The following is a 13144-nucleotide window of genomic DNA, read 5'->3' as shown; positions in this document are numbered from 1 at the left end:
CGACACGGCCAGTTACATCTATAAGATAAAATAATTAGATAAGTGTTTTTGCTTTTACTGATGCCATTCAAAGATGTAATTCGAGTCAATGAAAATAATTCACTTGACCTCATATTATGATTTTAAAGTATTGCCAGTACCTAGCCTTTCAGTATTTCCACGATAAGTAGGTATAATAACTAAAAAAATTGGGAAATGAATTGCAGTAGGTAATTAATTTTGGTGTGTGAGATGAATATAATTAAAGTAGTAACACACCCCGGACACTCCATACAAAATTATCGTTTTGACAGTCACACTGTAGAGACTGCAAATGTGTGTGTGCAACGCTTTATGGTTGGCACATTTTTGACTAGCGTAAAAAAAATTCGCGTTTTTCTGATGAAATACATCCGTAAACAGCACAATATCTAACCATTTTCTACGAAAAACGATAATCACAAATCCAAAATAATAAAATTACTTTAAGTCAATTTGATTAATGTTGTCAATCTTCGTTGCGTATCGTCCCTGTAGAAAAATATGGACCATTTTCAGGCTGATCGTGCGGGGTGAGGTAAGTGTTTAATTTTGGCGGGAGGCGGAGAGTGTCCGTTCTGTAGCGTTTAGCTACTATTATGTATTCTGTGGTAGTAAGATAAAACGTACATATAAACTAAATGCCTGTATCCTTTCCTAACCCATCTCAGTCTTTTCCCATATTCATATTTTATTTATTATTTGTTCAACAATTTATAGCAATCCACAAAGCAAGGCCTCTGCAAATATTCACGAGCGGTGGTGATCACTGATCGCTTACCATCAGGCGTCACAGCTCTATTTTTAACTCTAATATAAAACACACGAAGGAAAAACCAAAGGATGTAAATAAAACAAACAATTGAAAAAAACAGTTTACTTTATTCAAGGGAATTTTGAAAAAAAAATACAAATTATATTCCACAGGCGGAATAACTCTTTGAGCTCTGTACAACCATATAATTACGACATACATCTAACTTTAAAGTATATTCACAACACAATTTTGTTACGTATACAGTTTTACTTGTTATGGACAACTTTGTTCGAATGGCAGTTACGCCAAAACAATTGGCACATTTCTCGACTATTTTAACGGCGTTCGACTTGTTCAAAGTAACGGACTAATCTTACAAAAATAACTAAAAAGTATTACTAACATTAATTAACAACTAACATAAAACTAACCCCTAGATATTGAAAACAAATACTGAGACACCGAGACACTTCACATATAATCCCACAACTTTTTTTTTATCTTTTTTAAACTTTTTCAACAACGCACTGTACAAACAAAATATCGGTATACCTATTATGAAAAATATAATAAATGTTCTCTTATGAAATCCAAATCGAAAATTATTGGGCGGAGTTTTTGCAGACAACCTCACTTTAATATTAGAAAAAAAAATCTAATTAACAACACTTACACATTCAGAGATTAAAGAGACACGTATAATATAGTAATAGTATAGTCTGTGAACTAGCAATAAGCATCAATGACATTTATTTTAGCGCGAACTTTTTCTTCAGCGCCATGACTTTTTTTTTGCGCGACTTGTCTCTGTCCTTTCGGAACCCTAGTTTTTCATATTATCTGAACAGATAATGTATCTCATAATATTACTAGTTCACAGACATATTTTATGCTTAGCACTTACAACACCTAGATATAGACACATATTACTATATTTTATATAAACACACGAAGTGTTAGATTTTAAAACAGCTTCACTAAACCAATTTCAGAGCTGTAAGTAAAAATGGAATAAGGAATTTTGTTTTTAAAACAATAATTCAAGTGAATTTGCAGTTGGCGTTATTATCCTGAATAAATCTAGATAAAGCTGTTTTTTAAATCCAACTTAATATCTATACATACACATATACGTGGAAAAAACATAGCCGAATATTATTAAAGGTTTTCGCGCCAATACCGACCTAATACCTTCCAAATTTTACTTCCAAATCACAGCCAAAACTTTAAAACCCTCCAAAAATATTTCTTAAATTTAGTTGCGCGTATATTGTCAAAATTTATGGCAATCATATAAAGTGCTAGAAATTTCGCTTGCTGTTTCTCCATTTAAATGCATATAAAATGTTTCAAAAATTGTAGGACGTATCTCCAAAGGAAAGATTAAATGCATTCTGTATAAATGCTAAGACTAGTTAATCAAATGTACAGATAAACTTATTTTATTCGATGGGGCCTTTATGCTTGGAAATTTCTCTTTTCTTGGGGATAAGAATTTAAAAATGACCTAGAAATCATTATCACAAAAATTTGGTTTGAATCATAAATCCTAGAATTCAGTGCTATTCGCTTGGTATATGACCTGCATTCAACCAATATTATGACTTGAGTGTTTTATATGGCAGTTATAATTTGTAGTTTTTAAAATCAATTTCAAAATATTTCTTAATTTTCAGATATGACATGGTTTTATATGTTTTCATACAACTTGGACATAAAAAACGCCCCGCTAACCATTTTTGGACCCCAACGACGCACACACTGCTATCCAAGCACCAATTTTAACCACACTCGAATGAGATCATGGAATAATTATCTTGTGGAGATTCTGAATATACAAGATGGACTTGATATTAAAGGGCGGTATAAGAAATACCTTAATTGTATGTAGGTAATTAAATTGGTTTGTTCATTTTTTTAATTTAAGATTGAATTTGATGAGATTCAAACTATTTTATTCACTAATGATATGGCATTTAAATATGTTTTATTACAAAAATTAAAAATTGAAAAAAAAAATGTTAATCTTCTTTACAATTACCTAACCATTTCTCTTCCTCAAAATCACTGTTGTCTTATTTGTCACCTTAAATCATGTTAAAATTAACGTATTTCTTAACCAGCCCGTAATAATGAATACAATTTCTAACTTGACTCAACTTAGGAACAACGTAATGAGACCATCCCGCTTAGGAGATAGCGCGATCAACGCGTGTGGGTTTTAAAATCGTGAAAAAATATGGACTGATATATAATTAATTAAAAACTTAAATAATAAACAGAATGTGTGTGGAGATTATGAAGGAGACTAATATAAAATACAGGTTTTTATTACTTAATAACTTTTCAATAATACTTTTGTTTTCCATATCATAGATAGTTAAATACGAACGTTAAATTACAATACTGATGATAAACTTTGCTAGAATAACAAAATAATATGAAAACTGCAGTAAAACTGTAGAGTGGAGTCGACAGGGTCTTAAATACCTGTATAAAGAAGGGTCGGTCTATATATAAACTAGCTGTGCCCCACGGCCTCACTCGCGGACGCAATATCAACTATTTCTATTGCTCATAATACGTTATTCTAATAACCCATATTACTGTAAAGTTTCATCTTAATCCGTCCACTAAGTTATTTAGTAAAAGAGAGAGATCTAGAGAGAGAAATATCCATCCAAACTCACAAAGTTTTCCTAGTTATATATCAGTCCACCGTTCCACGTTACCGTAACATTAAACTTAATTAAGCTTAATTAAGGAATGATACAGAACCTACATGGCTAGTGTATAACTTGGTATCTTAATAAAATCTTACGGAACCCTGTCAACCTTCATATATTCAACAGCACCATTGAACACGGTAATTTTTGAATAAAACAATCGAATATTTTTAATTTTGTGTGATGTTTATTCAGTTTATGGCTGAAATATTTCATAAAATCCATTCTATATGATATGCTATGAGTATTTTTTAAACATAGACTATGTTGACTTTTAAAATGTGATGTTTTAATGGTAAAAAATATAAAAAAATTGTTAACTTAAACCGTTCATCCATCAAAATAAATTAAAACAGAATTTTTATACTCTCCGAACACTAAAAAGTCGATTTTTTCTTATATTTCAGCCACAAACAGGTGCTAGCCCATTGGTCCATCTGCAATCTCAATCCTTAAGTACCAGACCACCAAACACTTATATTTTATGTATATATATGTATATTATATAATACAAGTTTGGGTGACCATTTTACTTGACGGTGTAGTAAAGATGTTCACCCTATGAAACAGTAATTTAAACCCAATGGCGTATGAAATACGAATCATTTTTGCAATACGGAATCTTTTCGTTCATTTTCATTGAATATTTTTTCGGTTTAAGTTGTTATTAAAGGTATTTTCCTTTTATTACATTCAAATGTAATAGTTTCGATGACAAAATCGTTGTTTTTTATTTAAAACCGTTTTGTAATCGTTTTGTAACTTATATGTTATTTTAAGTACACGCTTATTCGGTAATTTTAAATTTCATATCCAAAATACAAAAAAAGCCAAAAATTCGTTCCGATATGTCAAAATGGCGGATCCGTGATTCTAAATAAATGAAAATATGTTTAAAAAAACTATTTTTTGACACTTGTAAAAACATCTGTATTTTTTGTTTTATTTGAAATAATTATTAACATATTTTCATTTATTTAGATAATTTTTTTATGATATTTTTTGTTACTTGGTTGTTTTAAACATCGTTTTTTTTTTTTAAGTTGAGCATTCGTTTTAATAAGAAAGACAGCGATCGCTTTTACAAAAAGGAATACGTGATAAATGCAATAGATTTTTGTGAATAAATGATATATTTTACATTTAAGAGATCTTTGAGTTTTAACGCTAAATTATTGTATAATACTGAAATACTTATATAAAAAGAAATTGACCCTTTTTTATGTAAATTTTTATATCTATTTAATAAGTAAGTAAAATATCGGTGAGATTCATACGTTTAACATAGAAAATGATGAATGATGTTTAAAGGCGATCACTGTCTCACACACACATAACACGTAACCTTCGACTTCATCTGAAAAGTAGTTCATTCAAGAAGTTCAATAAGAAAATCTAGTATTCTTACCGGAAAAGTAAATATACTCAAATATTTATATGGTTCTTCATAAAGTTAAAGTTGTAGAAAATTGTTTAAATTTTTTTGGATACCAGTTTTAAATGATTCTGAATAAACTACTATCAGATTTGGAGTAATACAATTAGGGTTGCCACTAACACATACAATCGCATAGTCTATTTAAACTGTGAAATAAAAAAACGTTTCGTAAAATACTATAAGAAATAACAGGAACGTACAAAAAACAAACAATTTATCAAAAATAATAGCAGAAAAAAAAACTTTTAGAGTTAGAGCTAGCGCGCAAGAGCAACTTTTGTCTCCGCAACTATTTTGTCTCTCCCATCAACTCTATGGGCTAGTAAGAAAGTACCCATATGATTGATGGGAGACAAAATAGTTGCGGAGACAAAAGTTGTTCTTGCGCGCTAATTCTAAGACCAAGAATTGCACTGAAAATCAATCGAACACAACAAAGTACGTTTATCGTATATCATAACTAAAATTTACCTTCACACAATCATACACAACTGTACGCTACAGCTAGAAATTAAAAAAAATTACCAACTCAAAAAAGTGCCATCTGTACCCCTAGTGTGAGTTTGATCGAGTACGAAACGTTACTATCGCGTTTGCGTCACAGCCGAATTAGTATGGGAAATCGAACAGCGCCCCTAGCGGACGTATGGGGAAGCTTTGATTCCCCATACAAATTTCGCTGTGACGCAGACGCGATAGTAACGTTTCGTACTCGATGAAAACTCACACTAGGCACACCGGCTTCCCTACAACAATAATACCAAAGTGGCAACCCTAACCTTGTCCCCATTTCCTCTACTTATGCTCATGTATCGGCTGAGCGTGCGCGTGCACATTCTGGTGCACGTGCTGTCCGTGCTGTGCGTGCGGTGGGTGCGGTACGTGCGGTGAGTGCGGTACGTGCGGCGGGTGCGGTACGTGCGGCGGGTGCGGCACGTGCGGCGGGTGCGGCACCTGCGGCACGGGCGGGTAGGGCGGCGCGCCGTACACGGGCTGCACGCCGAACTCCATGCCCTCCTCGTACATGTAGCCCATCGTGTTCATGCCGCTCATCATGCCCATCATAGCTGCAACATTTGTATTGATATATACTAATTTCCAACCACGGCTTCGCCCGCGTTTTCAAAAAAAACCCCGTATAGTTCCCGCTCCTGTGGGATTTCCAGGATAAAAAGTATGTCTAAGTAAACGTATGTCTTATTCTGGGTCTTCAGCTACCTATATACCTAATTTCATTGTGTGAAAAAGTAACTAACATCCATACATCCATCCTCACAAACTTTCGCATTTATAATCATATTAATAAGATATAATTTTGAATAGACTCGCATGTGGAACGCTTCATGTTTGTTATAATAATTGAAGTTCGCTTCACCGCTAGATCAGAATAATATTGTTTGTTTGTGTGTAAACATTTACATAGGCGCTATATTTAAGCTGCACAGTTAACAAAGTGATTATTCGCAGCGCGTCTAATGCATAGTCTAATATGTAATTCAGCGAGATTTGGTGACGCTCGTATATTAAATACTATTATACATATTCTACAAAAGTTTGAAATTCTTGTTTTAAAAATACGAGGGTATAATATCATTTTACACTAACATCATAGAACTATATAAGACATAATTCTGAATTTTGTAAACATATTAATCCATAAACAGCTTTTAACATTTTTTCAAACTTCTTAATTTTTCTTATTGGTATTTATTTTAATTTTAAAGATACCCTCAAATTTATAAATTTATATACGCGCAAATATTTGACTCACCAGGCTCATCAATATGGTAGTACGGCAGGGGGTATATCGGCGGGGGGTAGGGCGCGTAGGGGAAGGTCAGCAGGGGTGCTTCCACAACCCCTCCCCCCACTCCTACGGAACCTTCCTCGTACGAGGGGTTGCGGTTGTCTACGTATGAGTTGCGGCTGTAAATAAACATACTATATGGTCACTTGTTAAGAAACAAGTCAATTATCTATAGAAACTGCTTTCCGAATCGTTGATAAACGTTAAAATTATGTTATGACGATTCAAAAGTGCTTGTAGAAGAAATCCAATTGAATAAAATGTTTGTGTTGAGTTATTAGTTAAGAAAAAAACAATCACAAAGTCTCTTATCAAATGTATATGTTACGGCTAAAGGTAGGTGAGAACATAAACTTAAGATTAGCCGGATTTTTTTTTTTTATAAATTCATTAATAAGCCACTATTTCACATATTAAACAACAACTCACCGATTGTTAGGTCCCTTGTTGGACATGTTGTTGTTGTGCCCTTTGTTCTGGTTGTGATTGTTGCTTTGGTTGTTGTCCTGGTTGTTGCCGCGCTTGAAACTGCAAAATTTATGTTTTGTATAGATATTTACAGTAATAATATAAAGCATTTGTGAGCGATAACATTGGATGAAGTCGCAAAATGGTACTATATTTTGTATTTAATTGCTCCAAAAATAACTCAATCCATTCCGAAAGTTCTTTCACCAGAAGTAAACCAGGGCTTTGTTTAAAACATATATATTTTTTGAAGTGAAACTCCTTTATCGGGGTTGGAAAAAAAATAAGTGTAACATTTTTTCGTTACGCGTGACATTTTTCCGTTACGCGCCATCTTTTTTTTATCCCTACCACGCGTGATTCGACGTATTTCTGTAAAGTTGCATATAGTAAATTTTTTTTTGAAAAATAAGGTCATAGAGAAGTTTCACTTCTTACGTGTGTACACTAGTACACGCACACATTTTTTAGCTAAATGTTTTGGAGTTAATAAAATTCTATGAAATATATTTTTTTTCAATAAGTTACACAATGTTATTTAAAATGATAATGATAATACATACCGTGGCCCCAGCAAGGGCCTCTGCCCGTTGCCCTTGGGCGCGGAGGGCCCCAGGGGCTTGTCGTTCGGCTTGTGCTTGTCGTGGTTCGGCCGCTCGTGCAGCGACATCTGTTGCATGTCCTAAAAACAATAGCGATGTTTAATATTTGTGCGAGTTGAGAATATTTACGACAGTTGTTTTTCTTTAAATAAGAAACGAAAGTGCGCAACGAAGTGTTAGTGTGAATTTTAACGATAGTTACATACACTAGTGTCAAAATGATTAATTATTAGCATACGAAGAAGTGCTAGTGCAATTGCGCGTTTGTGTGCTCTTGAGTAATAATGTATTAGTGTTAGATTGAGTGTTAGTGTGAGTGTGGGTGTCAGCATGATTGTTAATGTCTCGTACATAATTTTAGCGTATAAAGTGTGTTTTTGTGTGCGCTAAGTGACGATGTGTATTAGTATCAGTATAAGTGTTAGTGTCCGAGTGAGTGTTAGTGTCAGTGTGAGTGCGAGTGTTAGTGTCCGAGTGAGTGTGAGTGTTAGTGTCAGTGTGAGTGCGAGTGTTAGTGTCAGTGTGAGTGCGAGTGTTAGTGTCCGAGTGAGTGTGAGTGTTAGTGTCCGAGTGAGTGTGAGTGTTAGTGAGTGTGAGTGTCACCTGTGCAACAGCGGCGGGCGAGTAGTGCCTGGGCGGCGGGTGATGCGGCGCGTGGGGCGGCGGCTGCGGGGGGCCGTACGCCGCCCACGTGCACTCCACGCCCAGGTTGAAGTAGTAGCGGAGCGTTGGTATGTCTGCGACATTTGTGATAAATTAAAAAAAAAATCATGTTTTTTTCAATGTTTCATGTTTGTTGATGCAAAACTTTCGAGTTTTTTATCATACACCAACCAACATATTAGATTAAATTAAAACAAAACTTAAGATTAAATTTACAAACCATTCATAAGCTCTGCGGGGAGATTTGTGAATAATTAAATCGTAAAAAGTTATAATTTTTGCCATGTTTCATGTTTGTTGATGCAAAACTTTCGAGTTTTTTATCATACGCAAACCGAGTTAAAATTTAATCCTCAATGGTAAATTCAATTGTGTAAAATTACAAACCGTTACATAGGCAAAAATCAGCGCCATTAGCTTACACTAACCTATTCAAAGCAGCTTTCACTAACAAAAAGTGGCAAAAATTACACTACACTTTGCCCTAAATAAACCTATATAAAGCCCTAATACAACGTCAAAAACCCACCGTTCATAGGCAGATCCGCGCCATTCGCTTGCACGCTCTTGTACACGTGCGGGTTGACACCATGCGGGGGTGGGGGTGGGGCATGGGCTCCGGCCAACTGCGGCGAGTGGGGGGCGCACCACACCACAGACTTCACGCCGCACATATACGGCGCGCAGTTGTACGGCACGCTCGATGACATGTGCGTGAGCGGCGGGTTACCACCTGGGTAATAAAAAAAAATTTTTATGAGGTGAATTCAAATAAATGTCAATATAGTACGAGACACTATTGAATTTAGGTTAAAATATTGTACAAATACACTTCTTTCTTCTGATAACTATTGTATGGGCTGGACGGAAAAATCTATTTAACCTATCACTACATTGTATAAAACAAACTAGCTTTCTCTGTCCCTATATCCCTTTGTATGCTTAAATCTTTAAAACTACTCAACGGATTTTGTTGCGGTTTTTTTTTTTAATAGAAGAATCTTTTAGTATATAATTTATTGGGTTTTAGGCAAAGCGGGCGAAGCCGCGGGCGGTAAGCTAATAAACTATAAACCTATGTTATTGCCATAATGGAAGTTAAAACAAAATTAAAATAAATAAAATCATAAATCCTGAATTATTAAAATAATCATGTTATGACTATGCTTTTTTATGTAGTACAAGATGAAAAGTAACTGCAAAATGTATGTAGGTGACTTGCTGGTACAAGTGGTGACTTACCAGTATAAGTGGTGATGGAATTAGTGGTAGCGGGCGTGGAGGCGCGAGCGGACGAGCTGACGGCGTTGCCAACGTCCCCACCACCCGATTGCTATTAAAAATTATCAAGGCTATTTAACAACACACTATGACAAATGAAAGTTGAATATATACCAAGAATGAATGCAAAAATAGAAACAACTGTCCATTTTGGTACAGACAAATTGTGCTAGTAAATGATAAATACTGTTATAATGAAATATTAACGAAGAACGGACAGTTGCAAATGCAAAAATAGGAAGCAATGATCCTTTTCAGAGCAAACAAATTGTGCTAGGAAATGATAATTACTGTAAAAATGGTGATTACCTGAGTGTGGTTGTCCGGCGCGGAGCCGTTAATTTCTTGGGGCGGAGCGCCCGCTGTCCTACAGTCCACCATCAGGGGAACCGCTTCTATTTCAACCTGAAAAAATTTCTCATCTTTATTTATAGGACTAATTAATCTCTGGAATGTTCCACACTATCTAATCCCAAACTAAGTTAATCTTGTACTATGTACTTGGTAACTAATAAACTAAGATGTTAACATACTAAAACACATAGTAGAAGATCAATCTTTTTGACTACTTTTTTCAATACTGTACACAAACCCACACCTTATAATTATGATTATGACTACCAACACTATAATCCCAAAATAATTAACTACTATATTTACTTAACTGTTAACCCAAATAAGACAACTCAACAATCACAACTACATGTAACCCAGCTACGATATGGATTTAAACATAAGCATTGCACTTGTAATTTAAACAATTAATAAAATACTGTTATTTAGCGGCTTATGCTGTTTATTTTAAAAAATTAAACATATAAATGTATAGTTTAATAAAGTTTTGAATCACTTGTATTGTTTGATATTTGTAGATAGGTATATGTATGTTTTCATGTATATATAAAGAAAAATGTACAAGTGTGATGCTTATAATCCTAATTCCTACTCTACCACCTATCTACAACACTAACTGGTATTGGCTGAAAATTATAATAGTCCACATGTTGGTACGTAGGATAGTAAGTGCCGTAAGACATATCTGTTTTGTCCTCGCTCCAATCTATTTTACTCTTTTCCTTCTCAGATACTCTCATTTCATCTGTTTTAGATTTCTTGTTAGCTTTTAAGCCTTGTTTACGCGCGATGTTACCTGATTGAAAATTCGATTTGAAGTATGCAGTATATTATTGACAATAATTAAGTTTATATTTTATTAAAATATGTAAAAGTGTACATAAATGTTTAGTATAACAAACCTATCTGTTGTAGCATTTGGCTGAGATTGAGCAGTTGAGAATTAGCTCGAGAGTATCTATATGGAGGTGCCCATGGCTTAATTTCCTCGACTGGGAGAGGTTCCAATTGATCAAAGTTTACAATGCGTTTCTCTCCCAGCTCTTCGATAAAAACCAAGCACGGGCCACCATCCGGTCCCATTTCCTGAATATGACAATGGTACGGCACAGCCTGGTCTACGTCTAACTTGCACAAGCACTTAACGCCTACTTGCAAAGTAGTGCCATCCGAATATCGAGCTCCGAACCGTAATTCTGTAAATATATCATCCCTATCAAGCTGATTGTTTTTAAAATGATTTCACAATTTGAAATATAAAGTACCTCTTCTCATTTCGCTCCAGACATCAAATTCAATGTTACGATAAATGTCAGGATCTAACGCCTTTGCTACTTTATAAGGAAATGGTGTTATTCCATTATCAAGCAGTACTTTAGCACTGTTTACGTTTAGACAATTTAAACAGACATTCTCAAGCTGTATGAGACTTCGGTTGAACACAAATATGCTTAATGATTCCTTAAACAGGCTTGCTTTCTCAACATCATTGGTATGATGTTTACATTTCAATGTCAGAGAATTATTATTTTTATCTTTGTCATCTTCATTAGTTTCTTCAATGAAAATCTTAGCTCTCTCTTTCTGTTTCTTGCATCGTTCCACATTCTCAGGGAGGAAGTATTCAATGTGGTTGCTTGAAACTTTGTCGTGGAGCATTTTTTCAATCGCATAAGACAAGTCCTCCAGGTGGTACACACGATCATATAGGAGTTCGTACACAAGCGCTATATAACATTTGTCATATTTATTTTATAATGAACATAACATAAAAAAGAAAAAAAAATCTCAATTAGAATGTAATGTCATGAAAATAAAATATAAACATAATTGGAAAAACTTAAAATGTTGTTTATTTATGTGAATGGATAGACTTACATTGACAGAATGCAGAATTGTTAATAAATTCTTTGGTGTATACTGCATCAAAGTGTTTTGTGTCAGGGGAATAGAATAAATAAATAGTATTGCCATAACCATTGCAGATATTTGTTTGTGGACCTTTGTTTGCTTCAAATATTACAAAGTCTCGTCTGCAAGATATTACAAAGTGGTAAACAAAGAGATCAATAGATTATTAAATAAACTCTGTGAGACTTCTTACCTATACAAATGGCTCATAGCTGACACCTCAATAATTCCACCCCATTCAGAAGGATTCGACATCTCTTTGAGATAATTTTCAATGGGACAACTCAATGACTACAAAATAAAACACTAATGTGAAAATATATATAAACTCAAAAAGTATATAGAAAATAATAAAAAGAAAACTTGTGTACCCCCTCAAAAAGATGCCTGTTAGAAGCCATAAATTCTATGCAATTTATTCTAACTGTGTGATAGTATCGCTGTGTGTTGTATATGTTTTCGGATACTGCCCTAAAAAGGCAGCTGGAGTCTCTAGCTGTATGTTTGCGAAAAAAGCCCATCTCGTCGAGCCAACGATCTGGCTCTGATGAACGCTTTTGTATTTTCCATGGACCACGGCATCGGATCGGTGATGGTGACATTGCTAAACACTGCTAATAATCTGCAGGTAAACAAAAACAAATGACGACTATAAACTTATTCGGAGTTTCCTTCACGTACGATTTCTGTTTAATTTACGAACACTTTGTTTGATATACATATACGCTTCTACCTTCTTTTAAAACCATATCGTAGCTTTTATGTCTCGTAAATGCAAATGGTTGTTTTGGTGTCTACGATACACAAACACGTGCGCACGAAATAAAACACAAATAGATAAGAATATTACAAGACACTCACCGAATAGATTAATTTCCGATAATCAGCATCAGTGTTTAACTATGAATTAGAGCGAAAATTTTCTATTTTACTTTGTGTGAAAAAATTGCACGTGCCAAAAGCAACCGTCAAGAGCCGGCGGGAAGGAAAAATCAAAACACGTTCATCTTGTCGATGCGTTCAATAAAGCATTTTTGCAACAATGTTACCAATGAATGTGTCATTTCACTGCAAATTATATTATTTAAAATTATTTTAGAAAATTTAACAGTTAATGAA

General features: G+C 34.4%; 1 protein-coding gene across 1 annotated transcript; it reads right to left on the bottom strand.

Moving 5' to 3' along the window:
* Positions 1 to 5287: 5287 nt before the first annotated feature.
* On the bottom strand, positions 5288 to 13021 carry LOC123696665 (putative bifunctional UDP-N-acetylglucosamine transferase and deubiquitinase ALG13). The gene is made up of 15 exons (XM_045643011.1): positions 12887 to 13021; positions 12397 to 12647; positions 12219 to 12316; positions 11993 to 12147; positions 11380 to 11841; positions 11017 to 11310; positions 10732 to 10910; positions 10070 to 10165; positions 9722 to 9812; positions 9009 to 9212; positions 8420 to 8553; positions 7778 to 7896; positions 7176 to 7274; positions 6711 to 6865; positions 5288 to 6006 (listed from the first exon to the last, which is right to left on the bottom strand). Exons 2-15 carry the CDS (start codon positions 12625 to 12627, stop codon positions 5735 to 5737), a joined length of 2589 nt encoding a protein of 862 aa, XP_045498967.1. The 5' UTR covers positions 12628 to 12647; positions 12887 to 13021; the 3' UTR covers positions 5288 to 5734.
* Positions 13022 to 13144: the final 123 nt, after the last annotated feature.

The sequence above is a fragment of the Colias croceus genome, chromosome 13 (genome assembly GCF_905220415.1).
Source record: "Colias croceus chromosome 13, ilColCroc2.1".
Lineage (NCBI taxonomy): Eukaryota > Metazoa > Arthropoda > Insecta > Lepidoptera > Pieridae > Colias > Colias croceus.
Note: the sequence above shows the minus strand (reverse complement) of the source record. Positions and strands in the feature narration are given on the sequence as shown.

What these genes read in the sequence shown, in the direction of transcription:
- LOC123696665 (XM_045643011.1), bottom strand. Translation starts at nt 12,627, where the DNA reads ATGTCACCATCACCGATCCGATGCCGTGGTCCATGGAAAATACAAAAG. An exon ending in CCAAATGCTACAACAGATAG is followed by an intron (nt 10,911 to 11,016) that starts GTTTGTTATACT and finishes ATTTTCAATCAG; the next exon opens with GTAACATCGCGCGTAAACAA. An exon ending in ATAATTTTCAGCCAATACCA is followed by an intron (nt 10,166 to 10,731) that starts GTTAGTGTTGTA and finishes AAATTTTTTCAG; the next exon opens with GTTGAAATAGAAGCGGTTCC.